Consider the following 17,339-nt stretch of genomic DNA (forward strand, 5'->3'; position numbering starts at 1 on the left):
TGCTGCATTTTGGGAAAGCAAATCTTAGCAGGACTTATACACATAATGGTAAGGTCCGAGGGAGTGTTGCTGAACAAAGAGACCTTGGAGTGCAGGTTCATAGCTCCTTGAAAGTGGAGTCGCAGATAGGTAGGAGAATGAAGAAGGCATTTGGTATGCTTTCGTTTATTGGTCAGAGTATTGAGTACAGGAGTTGGGAGGTCATGTTGCGGCTGTACAGGATCTTAGAAAGATGGTCTAAGTCAGTCAGGTATTGCTGCTTCTCCACATCATCTATGAATTGTAGATTATTCATATAAAATATTTTTAAAGATGTTATCCTTTTAGTTTTAATTTTCACATGCAGATATTAACTCTGTTAATCAACGGAATATCAGATGCCTAAATATCAGCTGCTTACCATAGATACTGTTTGGCATGAGAAAATTTTGGAGACAGGAGGAGAGGAGGACACAGCTCGGTGGCTCAGTGGTTAGCACTGCTGCCTCACAGCACCAGGGTCCCAGGTTTGGTTCCAGCCTCGGGCGACTGTCTGTGTGGAGTTTGCACATTCTCCCCATGTCTGCGTGGGTTTCCTCCGGGTGCTCCGGTTTCCTCCCACAGTCCAAAGATGTGCAGGTCAGGGTGAATTGGCCATGCTAAATTGCCCATAGTGTTAGGTGCATTAGTCAGAGGTAAATGGGTTTGACTGGGTTACTTCTCGGAGCGTTGGTTTGGACTTGTTGGGCCGAAGGGCCTGTTTCCACGCTGTAGGGAATCTAATCTAATCTAATCTAAAATCTTTAATTTTAAAATGGTATATAATTTTACCTGAGATGGTTCAGTGAGTTAAAGAGCTAAGAAGAGTATTGGATTTATAACTAGGTTGCTTAGTTTTTTTGAAAATTACAGAATACTATTTGATGTAACTGATACCTGCAATTTTCTTTTGATAGTGTTTGCAGTGAAGCTCTGAGCTACTTCCTGACACTGACCTCAGAAAGTCACCGGGAGGCCTGGACCAATCTACTGCTACTTTTTTTAACTAAAGTCCTCAAAATAAATGATGAAAGGGTAGGATTGAGAATTAAAATTTCCTGTTTGTGCAAGCGCGGGAGTTTTTTTTATGTTGAGTCTTTTTAGTGGATGATCACAAGACAGAGATTGTTAAATACAAATTAAGCGTTTTTCTGAATATATGTTTGTACTGTCTTATGATTTTCTTATTTACTCTGACAAATTGAAGCTGTTTTATGCATTTTTTTTCCTTTTTAAATAATTTTAAAAGGACTAAATTATATCAAGCAGAGTTGTCCTTAGCAGTGAAGTGCATTTGACTGGGGACTTCTACATTTTGAAAATTCATCCTGTTGTTATGCAGTTTTGAAGTTTTAAAGCAGTTTACAGTATTTCTCCATTGAGTTTCCTAATGAGAGCTTGCAGTAACGTATGTCTAGGTAAAAGAGCTGAGTAACAAATACTTGATACCTTTTTTTCCTAGAATTACTTCAGTCTTGTAAATTCATATTGACAGGAAACCTAAGTGCTAAATGCATACTCACTGAACTCGAATCATTTTGATAAAGCCAGTTTATTAAATGCCTGGATAACAGAATCTGTAATGCCCACTGAGCAGAAAATCTACAAAAATTAAATGCATTTAAACCAATGTTGTCTATAAAGAAAGGGATGGTCAGAAGATCTGACGTGTGTTGGAAAGTAGCATGAGGTATAATTACATCAGACTTTGTTCCAAAGGGAGAAGCTGTAATTAAAATAAAAATAATGGTAGAGATTCAGCCATGGTGAAGCACTAAGGACATGGATTATATCAGTTTAAAATATGGATAGTAATATCATGCAATTCTTTGTTTCGTTATTTTAATTATCCTTTTGTCTTTTTCTTTCCAGTTCAAGGCCCATGCATCAAAGTACTACCCCCTTTTGTGTGAAATTATGCAATTTAATCTGATTCCAGAATTGAGAGCTGTTCTACGCAAATTTTATCTCCGTATTGGTGTGGTCTTTAAAATATCTCATCCTTCAGACCAAGAGCATGGACCCATCAAGCTGCAATGATGATCAAGGTCTTGGCTAAGGCATTCTGTTATAAATTGGAAAAGGACTAGCCTGCGGTTGGTTACGTTGACTCACTCACTCCTGCCTCGATCCTTTCTTGATCTTTTTGTAAAGGATGGTGCTTTAACTCTGTTGGTTTGTAACCTGCCCAAAAGATGCAGATGGGTGAGCTGTAATATTAGTTTAAAATGCTCTATTTCATTGAATTAATTATCCGAATGATTCAAGGTAATGATTGAGTGCTGACACGTGCTGAGCATGGAATCAGCATTTTGTGGTACAGTCACACTTTGAAATGCAATTTAGTGTGGAGAAGGCTGTGACTCGAACACAAACATGGACAGGATGCAGTGCATATTGTAAAGTAGAGAAAATATTTAAATGCATACTGTAGTTTAAACTTCTGGGCAGAAGAATTTGGCACTATGAGTAATATATATGTTATAAGGGAAATCTAATCGTGTAGCATCTTACAGGCAGGTTGGAAGATATAATTAAATTACAATTGTTACAGATACTAGCAAAGATCAGTTGAACATTGTTCAGTAACTATTTTTTGTTTGCACAGCTCATGACCATTAAAATTACAATGACCATCCTTCTGTGAATCTGTTGTACAGAAATATAAATCTGTAAAGTATGATATTAACACTATGTAGTTCTTCCAGAATGGGTTTCTTTGATTTCAGTATTTTATGTTGATTTTCTGCTGTTACAGCTATTTTATTGTTCATTGTGTGCACTGGGTTGTTTTGCTTTTGACTTTGTGATTTATTTTAAATTTTCTTTAATGTTGCTCATGCAGTTGTAATGGAAACTCCGATGTATGCACAGTTATTAGAGGAAAGAGGCACTAAGATTGTTGTGTTAATGTAATTAGCAGACTGGTTACCCTGTCAATAAAGGTGAGTTTTCCCCTAACTGTATATTACAGACTAGGGCCTGTTATTAAAAAAAAGGATTGATCTTATCAACTGGAATTTGAATCACTGCAGGTTGATCTGAGGTGCATTTGCACTGACATAAAACTGTCTCCATGTTTGACATAGGTTATATTGTCTGTGTATAAAATTTGATGTTAAATTAAATATATTGAATAATGAATCAGTTTTAGGGTTGGGATGATGAAATATACTGAAATCTAATTATTAAGAAGCTGTGAAATGGGCTTTAATTAAAAAAATGGCTACACAGAGTTCCAAGCATTCCTAGTCACTGTGGATGTAGAAAATAAATATTTGGAGAAGGTTAAAATGTATATGGTACAGACATGTAAAGTTTTCTATGTAAAAATATGTACAACTTTCTGTACAATATTGGTTATCATCTGGCGTATTCTAATCAGGTCATGGCTCAATAAAGTTTTTGAACTCTCTTTTACCAGTGTAGTGGTTCAATGAAAAGTGCAGGAGGGTTTCCCTGGAGCAACACTAGGCATAGTTAAAAATGGATGTCAACCTGATTAGACTGCAACACCGAACCACCTGAAAGCTAAACAGCATAAGCGGAAAGGGATTGACAGGCTAGGCAGTTTCTCAGCCAATGGATCAGTTGGACAATTAAATCAGTGGAGGAGATTGCTCCAAAGATATCCCTTTACTCAATGAGAGAGGAGCCACACATATCAGGGCAAAAGCTACATTTTAGCATTTGCAACAACCTTTAGCCAGAAGTGCTAATTGAATAATCAATCTCTGCCTCCTCCAGTGGTTCCCAGCATGGCAGATGCCAGTCTTCAACCAATTTTATTCACTGTGTGCTATCAAGAAACAGCAGAAGTTACTGGATATTGCAAAAGCTATAAACTCTAAAGTTAAAAAATCACACAGCATCAGGTTATAGTCCAACAGGTTTATTTGGAAGCACTAACTTTCGGAGCATTGCTCCTTCATCAGGTGGTTGTGATGGATAAGATCGTAAGACAGAATTTATAGCAAACGTTTATAAGTGTGATACAACTGAAATGATATATTGAAAAAGACCTGGATTGTTTGTTAAGTCTCTCATCTTTTAGAATGACCATTGGTTTCAGTTCTTTCATAGGTAAATCCCAGAAATGTTTTTTAAACAAACTTGAAACATTTCTCAGGTATGTGCAGCAGGATGCATCCAACCTGGCGATTACTGCCTGCTCAGTATAAACTACATCTGGAGTACACCATGTAGTTCTTGTCTCCTGTCTATGCTTGTTCCTGTCATATGAAGAAAGTTTGGGTATCTGAACCTTTATTTTCTAGAATTTCAAGGAGTGAGAGGTGATCTCATTAAAACTTACAAAATATTTAAATGGATAGACAGAGTAAATGCAGCTGAGTCATTTCTTCTGGCTGGAGAGTGTAGAACCAGGGGCATAATGTAAAAATAACTAAAGGGGGTGCTACTTGGGATCGAGATGAGGATTGTAAATCTGGAATTCTCTACCCCTACAGATTGTGAATGTTCAATCTTTAAGTATGTTTAAGGTAGAGATTGACAGATTTCTGGTTACCAGTGGGGTGGTGGATTATGGGGATAATATTGTCAAAGGGGTTATGATTTTCTATCAGCCATGTTTGTATTAAATGGCAGAGCAGGCTCAATGGTCTGAAAGTCCTGTTCCTATGTTCATTGGTGCCCTTTCCTCTTACATAAAGCTGAAGTACAGATGTTTGCTGATGATTTCACAATGTTAGCAACAAGAATAGACCATTCAGTCCCTTGAGCCTGTTCTGCCATTCATTGAGATCATGGCTGATCTGTGGCCTAACTCCATATCCTTGGACATTGTGGGAGGCTAGCCATGAGATTGCAGAATCCTTGCAGAGGTTTTTGCTTCATCTTTAGCCATTGGTGAAGTTTCAGAAGACTGGAGGGTGGTTAATTTCATTCCATTGTTTAAGAACCTTGTTTCTAATTTTTATCTGAAGGTACATCCAATTTTGTAAATATTCTATAATGGAGAAATTCCATAACTTGCGTGACAGTGTATAGTCTTGTCATAGTCCTATGTTCACTTGTAATTTTTCCCATATGATCTCTTCTAGCCTGATGCTAGCTATTTTCTCCAGTATTGGCTGTGGATAAATCTCACATCTTTATTATCAACTTCACATTTCAACAACATGTCTATTAACCTTTGGTGATGTATATGATTGAAAGTTTTTACATAGTCTATAAAGCATGTGTAAATATTCTGTTTACTTCTAGATAATTACTGAACTATGTCCCAATATTCCAATCACCAGAGAGTAATTTCTACAGCATAAACTGGAGTTGCACCTTGGGACCTTGCAGAATCCCAGATTTTTCTGATTGTGGGTCGAGAGTGTGTTGCCCTTCTTCAGGAATGAGAATGAGAAGGATCGGGAATATCATTCCTGATGAAGGGCTTATGCCCGAAACGTCAATTCTCCTGCTCCTCGGCTGCTGCCTGACCTGCTGTGCTTTCCCAGCAACTCTCGACTCTGATCTCCAGCATCTGCAGTCCTCACTTTCTCCTCTTCTGATTGTGGGATGCCCAGGTCAGTTATGTTAATAACTGTCTGGGAAAGCTAAGAGAATTTAAAAGAAATACTCGAACACTTAGGTAACTGTTAAACTGAACACCAGATTAGAGATGCATGCCCTCCACTTCAATTTCAACTCCTTAAACACCCCAGCCAAGATGATTCTGTGACTCCAAGAACCCCACCCCAAATCCAATAAACCTGCAGCTAACCTGGATCCTTAGATCAAACATCATCCATCCCTAAAGTACCCTAAGCATGCTATCACTTTGCTAGCACTTTAACCACTTGACTAACTGGCATCCTAATTCTATACTTGCCTTCCATACTGCCAAAGCTATACTACTGGACATCTAAATTATTGCACACAGCAACTGACTGCTGTAAAAAGGGTGACTTATTGCTACTCCAATTATCTTCACCTCTGGATTAGTGGATTACTGGACAAGTTTGCAAAAGGAGGTCCTTGTCAGGAATTTCCTGTACAGAAGACATCTTAAAGGTAGGTGGGTAAATTCTAATTGGATCAGGGAGAGAAAAAGTGTTTTGGAACCTGATCAAAATATCTCTGCCTATGTTCTGAGTAGATTATAGTGAATCTGGAATTTCCAGGCAAGTATAGTCTTAAGTGTTATTTTAATATTTTTAGATATACAGTGTGGCTTATCCAAAATGGCCCATGTCTGTTCACATCAGATGAGAAGTAAGCGAAGCTAACCAACCTGCTCACATAGTGAAACATAATGGTACCGTTAGACCATAAGACATAGGAGTGGAAGTAAGGCCATTCGGCCCATCGACTCCACTCCGCCATTCAATCATGGCTGATGCGCATTTCAGCTCCACTTACCAGCATTCTCCCCGTAGCCCTTAATTCCTCTAGACAACAAGAATCTATCAATCTCTGCCTTGAAGACCTTTAGCGTCCCGGCTTCCACTGCACTCCGTGGCAATGAATTCCACAGGCCCACCACTCTCTGGCTGAAGAAATGTCTCCGCATTTCTGTTCTGAAATGACCCCCTCTAATTCTAAGGCTGTGTCCACGGGTCCTAGTCTCCTCGCCTAACGGAAACAATTTCCTAGCATCCACCTTTTCCAAGCCATGTATTATTTTGTACGTCTCTATTAAGTCTCCCCTTAATCTTCTAAACTCCAACGAATACAATCCCAGTATCCTCAGCCGTTCCTCATATGCTAGACCTGTCATTCCAGGGATCATCCGTGTGAATCTTAAACTACTCCAAGGTTTGCATCCGAGACATGTGATAAGGGCATGCCTAAAGTCAGAGAAGATGCCTAAGCATAGACAAGTGATTGATTCCAGCCTCACTAATAAAAGGATGATTGTCCCAGTAAATGAGTAACACCAGGTATGAGTCATAGCCCATGAACCAGCCAGACTAGCAGGTGCAGAAAACAACAGCTGAAGTTATTTTATAATAAATAATTGTTTCTTTGAAATTGTTTGCATTATGAAGAAATAGATTCTCATTAAAAGGTTCTTCAGATAATCATAGAGGTAGTTTTAACATAAAGGATAGATACACATATAACCAAAAGCATGATTGAAGCATTAGTGGAGAAAACATTTAAACATAGGTGTGAAAATTAATCAACCTCAGGAAATGCTTTCTTTTATCTCTTAAAACAAAATGCCCACAAAACAGATTATTCACTCCCCATCAATTACAAAAGTGGTAACAGTAGAAGGAGCTGTAAACTTTATAACTAATTTTAACATAAGTCAATATTACAAATCTTATCGCAAGTAGTTAAAACTAACTTTTTTTTGGTTTTTTTACATATATAATTAGGACAATGGGAAATACAATCCAATCAGTTGTTGCTTGAATAAAAGTCTGCCACTTGCCTGCCTTCTGAGTCTTTATCCCCAGTTGGGGGGGGGGGGGTGGGGGGTGGGGGGGGGGGGGGTGGGGGGTGGGGGGTGGGGGGGGGGGGGGGGTGGTGGTTATGTTCCTACAGCAGGAGCTGGTTAGCTTCACTTCTTTCTCATTGGGCATTTTGTATGAGCAGCCATGGGCCATTTTGGTCTATGCATGTATGGGGCCACCCTACATCAATAAAGATATTTTGTTTGTTAAGAATGTGTAAATTTCTGTGTTGCAAGTATACATCTAGGGCTGTTATGGAGGTATTCATGGTCTTGGAAATATATTGCCAAAACCTTTACTGATTCAAAATTGGGTAGTGCGCAGGAAAAACAGAAATTCTGGAGAAACTCAGGTCCAGTGGCATCTGTGCCCCCCACCACCATCACCCTTGTCATCAACCTAGATATCACTTTCCTAGATGCTATCAATTCTGAAGCATGGTCACTGAAATTGAAACATTAGGTCTGCTTAACTTTCCATAGATGCTGCCAAATCTGAACTTCTCTAGCAACTTTTGTTCTTGTTTCAGATTTCCAGTATGCGAATTCCTGGGTTTTATTTTATTGGGTGGTGTGAGACTTGGAGGGGACTGTCACCACGTACAAATTCTCATGCTCTTGCTTTCCTTTTTCTTCTAGCTGTTAACTATCATGGGTTTGGAAGGTGCCTTGGTGAGTTGCTGCAAGGCATCTTGTAGATATACAGCTTATCTATGGAGGGTGCCAATGAAGTAGGCCGCTTTGCGTGGAATGGTGCTGGTATTTTGTACCAAACAATTGGCATAATCTGGTAGAATCATGAATTGTATCTTTGTAGCAGTGCTTTGGGAGTTGGCAGATTAATTATTGAATGTTCAAATCTGATCTTGCAACTAGTCCATAGATGTAATTCTTAGGATGGGGGTGTTTCAGCAATGGCAATCTGATCTCTGGGAAGGGTGGATAGTTAGATTCTATTTGATGGAGATGGTTACTTCAGGTGGTCAGTAATTAATGGTGGAGCTGAGAGGTTGCAACTGGAACTGAATACTGTGAAATCAAACATTCATTCTCCTGATCTTTCGTTGATGAAGCAGTTCAAGTAGAAACGTCTTTTATTGTGAGGTTTTTGTGTCAATATCCACAAATTAGGGTTTAAGGCAGACTGATCAAGGAGGATGCAAGGTCAGGAACTGTTTTCAAACTTGAGCTTCTCTCTAATATTTTATTATATTTAGACTAAATACTATCATATATATGGGAATCAGTTTAGCTCAGTTGGCTGGATTGTTGCAGAACAGTGTGATGCCAACAATGTGGGTTTGAAGTTACCATGAAGGACTCTCCTTCTCAACCTCTTCCCTCACTGGAGATCTGGTGGCCCTCAGGTTAAATCACCATCGGTCGTTTCTCTCTCTAATGAGAGAGCAGGCCCTATGATCTGGTAAGACTATGGTGACACAACAACAAATAATGGGCTCTGATCTTCCTGGTGCATTATTTTTCGAACATCCACAGCTAGACTTGAAGCTTATGCCTAGCTTCCCATTTGTTTCTCTCTGCTCCTCACTGCACAGCATGGGTGAAGTTAGTGTTGTGACATTATTGAAAAAAATTGCTGGTGCCTGGTTTAGTGAAAATCTTAATGTACAATTGTCTCTTTCTGTCCCAACCTGGGGATTATAAACCAATGCTCTTAACTTTTAAAAATACTCAAGATACATAACTTAAAAACACAATTTTATTACATTTTGTACACAACTACATCAAAATCTGACGGTTATAAGGAACAACGGTACATAAATAATACATTCAGCTTATCAGCACTGATTAATGCTAGATCTAGCAACCAAAATACAAATTTTGTTTCAAGTTTTACCAGTGTCTACTTTGGAAAATTATGATTAATGTGATATTATCTAGCACACTTCAGTATTAAACAAAAGATCCAAGATAATTTATGGGTTTTTTTGCATTTTGTTTATTCAAGGCCACATGCTGGTTTACAGACAACATCCTGAATTGAAGTATCTAAACGACAAAGTGCATCAAGAGTTTACAATAAACACTTTTTCCTAGTGAAGGCACAAATAATCTTTTACTAGTTCTACCAATTTGGTCACTGACTGTGCAATTACCTTGCTTCCAACTAAATGGTAAGTTAGCTGAAGATCCTCAATAAAGTTGCGTACGATCAGCCATAAACCTTTTTAATGTTTCTGATGTCCCTGGTCGCAGCCAGGCCTCTGTAGCCAGCGTTTCATTAGAGCTTGGTCTTCCCTGATCTCTTGAAAGGAACTGGTTTAAAATGTCAATGTCTTCCATTGTGAGGTCATTACCTGGCAGTGAAAACTAAAAGTCAAAGCCATGCACAATAATCAAACCTTTTCCACAAATTTAGGAGCTTAATTCAAATAAGAATTATAGTTAATTGTTCCTCAAGAGAAATGGCTAGAGACAAAAGTGAAGAATGGTACCACAACTGCAAAAGATTTACCCCTTCCACCCATATCTATCTAATGTCATAACCAAGATTAGGGTAAGTTTTTAAATTTAGCCAGCATTATGATATAAATGGCTCAGTTCATTGTTTCGTCAAGGAATAATTGTAAGAAACTAATCAAGAAGCATGCAAACATTACTGACAAACAGTTAGTCTATGCAAATAGATGGCATTTCTCACAACCAAAACTGGTGATGTAGTAGACAGTGAAGATAGGCTGAGGAGTGGCAGAAGATGAGCAATTCTTCAGGCGTCTGGTGGTGAGGAAGTGGCAGTGAAGGAGGCCCAGGACTTCCATGTCCTCGGTAGAGGGGGAGTTGAAATATTGGGCCACAGAGCAGTGTGGTTGATTGGTGCGGGTGTCCCGGAGATGTTCCCTAAAGCACTCTGCTAGGAGGTGTCCAGTCTCCCCAGTGTAGAGGAGACCGCATCAGGAGCAACGGATACAGTAAATGATATTGGTGGATGTGGAAGGCTCCTTTAAGGCCTTGGATGGAGGTGTAGGTGCAGGTTTTGCAATTCCTGTGATGTCAGGGGGAAGGTGCCAGGATGGGAGGGTGGGTTGTAGGGGGGCATGGACCTGACCAGGTAGTCACGGAGGGAACGGTCTTTGCGGAAGGCGGAAAGGGGTGGGGAAGGAAATATAACCCTGGTGGTGGGGGCCGTTTGGAGGTGGCGGAAATGTCAGTAGATGACCTAGCTCATTCCACATGCACACCATCTTCTGTAAGAAAGTTGCCCCTCAGGTTCCCTTATATTCTTTTCCATCTAACCTTAAACTGATGCCCTCTAGTACTCGATTCCCCAACTCTGTGAAAAAGACAGTGTATTCGCTCTATCCAAACCTCTCCTGATTGTATACGTTTCTCTCAGATCCCCCCTCAGTCTCCTATGTTCTAAAGAAAACAGTCCTAGCAACATCCTTGTAAATTTCTTCTGCACTCTTTCTAGTTTATTAACATCCTTCCTCTAGCAAGGTAACCAAAACTGAGCATAATACGTCTCACCAATATCCTGTATAACTGCAACATCACTTCCCAACTTCTATATTCAGTGTGCCAAAAGTTTTCTTCACTGCCCTGTCTACCTGTGATTCCACTTTCAGAGGACTGTGCACCTGAACTCAAGGTCCCAATGTTCCACTACACTTCTAAAGGCCTTACCATTCGCAATGAAATTTCTCCCTTGATTTGACTTGCCAAAATGCAAGACGTCACACTTATCTATATTAGACTCTGTTTGCCATTTCTCAGCCCACTTCCTCAGCAGATCAAGGTCCTGCTGCAATTTCTGATAACCTTCCTCCCTGTCCACTATACCTCCTCTTTTAGTGACATTTGTAAACTTAACAATGTCCAAGGCACGATTATTATCTATAGCAATGATTTGGATAACAAACAGCAATGAGCCCAGTCGCAACCTCTGTGAGACTCCCACTAATCACAGACCTCCACTTCAATAAGCATCCTTCCATACTTTGCTTCCGACCATCAAACCAATAGTCTATCTAATTTGCCAACTCACTCTGGATTCCATGCAATCTAACCTTCCAGAGCAACCTTCCATGTGGAACCTTATCAAAGGCCTTACTGAAATCCATATAGACTATGTCTACATCTACTGCCCTCCCTTGTCAACCTTCCTGGTCACTTCATCAAAGAACTCTAACAAATTTGTGAAACATGATCTCCCATGCACAAAACCATGTTGACTATTCCAAATGCATGTATATCTTATCTCTGAATTTTCTGACTGACCACAGATATTAGGCTTACTGGTCTACAGTTCCCAGGTTTTCCTTTGCAGCTCTTCTTGAATGAGGGCACAACATTTGCTATCCTCCAACCTTCCAGCACCTCACCCGTGACTAACAATGCAAAAATATCAGCCAGGGCCCCTGCAATTTCTTCTCTAGTTGGATATATCTGATCAGGACCAGGAGATTTATCCACCTTCATACATTCTCATACATCCAACAGGTTCTCTACTATTATATGGATTGTGCCCAAGATATGACCATCGAATGCCCCAAGTCTTTGTCTTTCTCCATGGTAAACACAGGAGAAATATTCATTGAGGACCTCACCCATCTCCTGCAGTTCCACACATACATGTCCACTTTTGTCCTTGAGGGGGTCCTATTCTCTCTCGAGTTATTCTTTTTCCTTCAATATCTTAAACTTCTCAGCCAAGGCTATCTTGTGTCCCCTATTCACCCTCCTGATTTCCTTTTTTTAAGAATTCCCCACAGTGTGGAAACAGGCCCTTCAGCCCAACAAGTCCACACCAACCCAGTTCCCCCTACCCTGTATTTACACCCCTGACTAATGCACCTAACCTACACATCCCTCTTCAGTCAATTCCTGTATCGCCTATGTGCCTCCAGGGATATCAGCTGCCTGTACTTGAGCCATACCACCACCTTTTTTCTGGTCAAAGTCTCATGTCTCTTGTCGCCCAGGGTTCCCTATTCCTGCCAACCTTGCCTTTCACTCTCACAGGAACATATAGACCTTAAACTCTAGCCATCTCATTTTTAAAGGCCCTCCCTTTGCCTGAAAACTACTCCAATGAACCTCTGTAAGCTCCTGCCTAACTCCATCAAAATTTGCCTTGCCCCAATTTAGAACATGAACCTGTGGAGCAGTTTAATCTCTCTCCATAACTATTTTAAAATTAATAGAAATATGGTCACTGGTCCCTAAGTACTCCCTTACTGTTACCTCAGTCACTTGTCCTGCGCTATTTCCCAAGAATAGGTCAAATTTAGCCCCCTCCCGAGTAACACCCACTATATGCAACTCAAGGAAACTTTCCTGAACGCACTTAACAAATTCCACCCATCTGTTGCATTACACTAAGCAATTATTACTGATGGCATTCCTTCATCTTCACTGTTGCACTAAATGAACAAGGGTGAGCTGTTGGTAGCACTTGCATCGCAAACTAGCCATCCAGGCAGTGAGCTATTTGACCCCCTCCGAGAACTTCTTCCTAAATACGGAACCAATGGCCCAAGTTGCTGCACAATTTATTTTTTTTTTCTGCATGGAATCTGCCTCTGCTATGCTCAATCTTCTCCAAGTAACTGTTCTGAGTAGCCCGTCCTGAAAACCTTTCAAGAAGCCCTGCCTCTAAAGCAAAGCATTAATACTACTAATTTTCTGGAACTATAGCAATGGTCTGTCCCTGAAAGTTACTTGATTGGTAGTTTGTAATCTACAAATGCATCTTAACGTCTCAATTGAAACTAGAACTTAAAAAAATCTATAAAGTCTGGTACCTGAAGGATAAATGCCAGATCTACACTGCTCAAACTGTTTCTATATACCAAGGTAGCCTGTACAAGTACATTAAGCTGCCTATATATCACAGAGACAACATTCTAGCATCAATTAAATTCATCAAACAATACAGCGCAGAACAGGCCCTTCAGCCCTCTATGTTGTGCCGACCTGTGAACTAATCTAAGCCGATCACCCTACGCTTATCTCATAATCATTCATGTGCTTATCCAAGGACTGTTTAAATGCCCCTAAAGTGGCTGAGTTACCTACACTGGCAGGTAGGGCATTCCACACCCTTACCACTTCCTGAGTAAAGAACCTGCCTCTGACATCTGTCTTAAATCTATCACCCCTCAATTTGCAGCTATGTCCCCTCATACAAGCCGACTTCATCATCCTAGGAAAAAGACTCTCACTGTCCACCCTATCTAAATTTCTGATCATCTTATATGTATCTATTAAATCCCCTCTTAGCCGCCTTCTCTCCAATGAGAATAGACCCAAGTTCCTTAGCCTTTCCTCATAAGACCTTCGCTCCAGCCCAGGCTCCTGGTAAATTTCCTCTGCACTTTCTCCAATGCTTCCACATCCTTCCTGTAATGGGACGACCAGAACTGCGCACAATACTAATGCAGCCTCACTTGGAGTGTTTTGTACAGTTGCATCAATAATATCACTGCTTCGAAACTCAATCCCTCTACCAATAAAACCTAACACACTGTATGCCTTCTCAACAGCACTATCAACCTGGGTGGCAACTTTCAGGAATCTATGTACATGGACACCAAGATCTCTCTGCACATCCACACTACCAAGAATCTTTCCATTGACCTAGTACTCTGTCTTCCCATTATTCTTCCCAAAGTGAATCATCTCACACTTATCTGCAATGAACTCCATTCGCCACCTCTCAGCCCAATTCTGCAGTTTATCCAAATCTCCCTGCAACCTGCAGCTTTCTTCCACACTTTCCACCACTCCACTGACTTTCGTATCATCTGCAAACTTACTAACCCATCCACCTAGGCCTGCGTCCAAGTTATTTAGAAAAATGACCAACAGCAATGGTCCCAAAACAGATCCTTGTGGCACACTAGTAGCTGGACTCCAGGCTGAATATTTTCCATTAACCACCACTCGTTGCCTTCTTACAGAAAGCTGGTTTCTAATCCAAACTGCTAAATCACCTTCAATCCCATGCCTCTGCATTTTCTCCAAAAGTCTAATACATGGAACTTTATCAAAAGCTTTACTGAAGTCCATGTACACCACGTCAACTGCCCTTCCCTCATTCACATGCTTGGTCAACTTCTCAAAAACCTCAATGAGGTTTGTAAGACACTACCTGCCCTTGACGAATCCATGTTGACTATTTCCAATGAAATTGTTGCTTGCTAGATGACTATAAGTCCTATCTCATAATCCTTTCCAAAGCTTTTCCTTCAGCTTTATTGAAAGTGCCATTTAACAGCATTTTTAGTTTCAACTTGTTCCACTGTTCATTTTGCCATTCATACGTCCTCTGGAAAACTTTACCCATCTTGTTAAGGCCCCATTTGATCTTGCACCATCAATCCTTTCGTAATTCACTCTCCTATCTTCTATCACAATGCATCTCTCTGCTTCCTTGCTTTGATCTTGCTCCTATTTAAACATTTCATTTTTAATTTCTCCCATCTGTTGCTTGTTCATCAACCTGAGCCATTAACACTCAATCTCTCCCCAGAAGCTGCCAGATCTGTTGAAATAATAATTTTCAACTTTTTAAAAAAAGTTTCTTGCAGATGAAGTATTGTATTTGTGCCTGTATAGCAGCATAGAAGTTCAAGTGAATGGATTGGGAAAAACGGCTCACATTCAAGCACATTGGAAGTGTTCATAGCAAATCGCTTTGTTTTTGATCCATACAAAGTGCTAGAGAAACTCAGCAAGTTTGGCAACATCTGCACAAAGAAAAACAGCTACAGAGCCAAGCGAGCCTTTGACAGAACACGAGATTGTATGTATTCCGTCAAGACTTGGTTCCTTTAATGCGTAAGACAATAAGACATAGCAGCAGAAATTAGCCATTTGGCCCATCGTGTCTGCTCTGCCATTCTGTCATGGCTGTTAAGTTTCTCAATCCCATTCTCCCCGTAACCCTTTATTCCCTTGATAATGAACAATCTATCTCTTTCTTCAATATACACAATGACCTGACCTTCACAACCTTCTGTGGCAATGAATTCCATAGATTCACCACTCTCTGGCAGAAGTTTCTCCTTATCTCCGTTCTCCTACTCTTAAGATTGTGCCCTTGGGTCCTAGTCTCTCCCACCAATGGAAATGACTTCCCAATGTCTACTTTGTCCAGGCTGTTCAGTATTCTGTATCTTTCAATTAGATCCTCTCCTCATCCTTCTCAATTCCAAAATATATACCTAGAATCCTCAAACGTTCCCATTACGTTAAGCCTTTAATTCCTGGGATCATTCTCGTGAACCTCCACCGGACTGGCTCGTGAGGCGTGGGACCCAAATTTGCTCACAGTACTTTAAATGTGGTCTGACCAGAGCTTCATAAATCCTCAGAAATACATCCCTGCTTTTATATTCAAGTTCTCTTGAAATAATGCCAATATTGTATTTGCCTTCCTAATCTGCAAGTCTACCTTAAGAAAATCCTTGACTAGAAGTCCTAAGTCCCTTTATACTTGATATTTCTAAATTTTCTCCCCATTTAGAAAATAGCCCATGCCTCTATTCTTCCTACCAAAGTTTCCCACATTGTATTCCATTTGCCACTTCTTTGCCTATTCTCTAACCTGTCTAAATCCTTCTGCAGCCTTCCCACCTCTTCAATACTATCTATCCTTCTACCTATCTTTGTAGCTATTGGTTTTGAGCTATTGAGAGAGGCTGAGCAGGCTATGGCTGTTTTCCCTGGAACATCGGAGGCAGAGGGATGACCTTATAGAGGTTTACAAAATCATATGGGGCATGAATAGGAAAAATAGACAAAGTCTTTTCCATCGGGTGGGGGAGTCCAGAACTAGAGGACATAGGTTTAGGGTGAGAGGGGAAAGACACCTCTGAGGGGCAACTTTTTCATTCAGAGGGTGGTATGTGTATGGAATGAGCTGCCAGAGGAAGTGGTGGAGGCTAGTACAATTGCAACATTTAAAAGACATTTGGATGGGTATTATGATTTGGAAGGGTTTGGAGGGATATGGGCCCGGTGCTGGCAGGTGGGACTAGATTGGGTTGGGATAGCTGGTCAGCATTGATGGGTTGGACCGAAGGGTCTGTTACCTTGCTATACATCTCTGACTCTATGACTCTACTTGTTCAGTTCCTCAGCCATTTCTTTGTTCCCCACTACTACTTATCCAGCATCATTTTCCAGCAGTCCGAATGTCCATATGCCTTTCTTTTGCCCTTTAGATATCTAAAGAAATTTTTACAATATTCTTTTATATTATTGGCTAGCTTACCTTCATATTTAATCCTCCCTCTTTTTATTTGTTGTCCTCTTTTGTTCTTTGTAGGCTTCCCACTGCCCTTCGCCACATTATATGCTTTCTCTTTTGCTTTTATGCTGTTCTTGACCTCCCTCATCAACCATGGTTCTCTCATCCTCCTTTTAGTATGCTTCTTTTTTCTAGGGATGAATTTTTTCTGTGTCTCCCAAATTACTTCCAGAAACTCCTATCAATTATTGTTCCACTATCTTTCCTGCTAGACTCCTCTCCCAGTCAATTCTGTAGTTGCCTTTATTTAACTGTAATACCATTATATCTCAGTCCACCCTCTCGAATTGCAGAGTAAATTCTATTATATTATGGTTACTGCCTCCTAAGGGAAGTTAAGATGAAGGAACCCTTATCAAATCTGCGACATTTCACAACACTAAATCCAGAATTGCCTGTTCCCTAGTGGGGTCCACCAGAAGCTGCTCCAAAACATCATCTTTTAGTGATTCCACAAATCCCTCTCCTTGCAAACCACTCCCAACCCAATTTTCCTAGTCCACCTACATATTGAAATCCACCACGATTAATGTAACTTTGCCTTTCTTACACATCTTTTCTATCTCCTGGTGTATCTTGTGCCCCAAAGCCTGACTACTATTTGGAGGCCTGTACATTACTCCCATT

At 40.4% G+C, this 17,339-nt stretch overlaps 2 protein-coding genes across 8 annotated transcripts in view; one reads left to right on the forward strand and one right to left on the reverse strand.

The window, feature by feature from the left end:
- Nucleotides 1-3,433, forward strand: part of arfgef1 (ADP-ribosylation factor guanine nucleotide-exchange factor 1 (brefeldin A-inhibited)) — a 192,469-nt gene extending 189,036 nt beyond the window's left edge. For all 3 annotated transcript variants that reach the window (XM_072571482.1, XM_072571483.1, XM_072571484.1), the window contains 2 exons: nucleotides 936-1,053; nucleotides 1,891-3,433. In XM_072571482.1, the coding sequence (XP_072427583.1) occupies nucleotides 936-1,053; nucleotides 1,891-2,058 (286 nt within the window). In that variant the 3' untranslated portion in view covers nucleotides 2,059-3,433. The remainder of the gene's footprint in view (nucleotides 1-935; nucleotides 1,054-1,890) is intronic.
- A 5,708-nt stretch (nucleotides 3,434-9,141) lies between these two features.
- The window catches only part of cspp1a (centrosome and spindle pole associated protein 1a), a 156,280-nt gene continuing 148,082 nt past the window's right edge, over nucleotides 9,142-17,339 (reverse strand). For all 5 annotated transcript variants that reach the window (XM_072571488.1, XM_072571489.1, XM_072571490.1 and 2 more), the window contains one exon: nucleotides 9,142-9,753. In XM_072571488.1, the coding sequence (XP_072427589.1) occupies nucleotides 9,590-9,753 (164 nt within the window). In that variant the 3' untranslated portion in view covers nucleotides 9,142-9,589. The remainder of the gene's footprint in view (nucleotides 9,754-17,339) is intronic.

This window comes from Chiloscyllium punctatum, chromosome 5 (genome assembly GCF_047496795.1).
Source record: "Chiloscyllium punctatum isolate Juve2018m chromosome 5, sChiPun1.3, whole genome shotgun sequence".
NCBI lineage: Eukaryota > Metazoa > Chordata > Chondrichthyes > Orectolobiformes > Hemiscylliidae > Chiloscyllium > Chiloscyllium punctatum.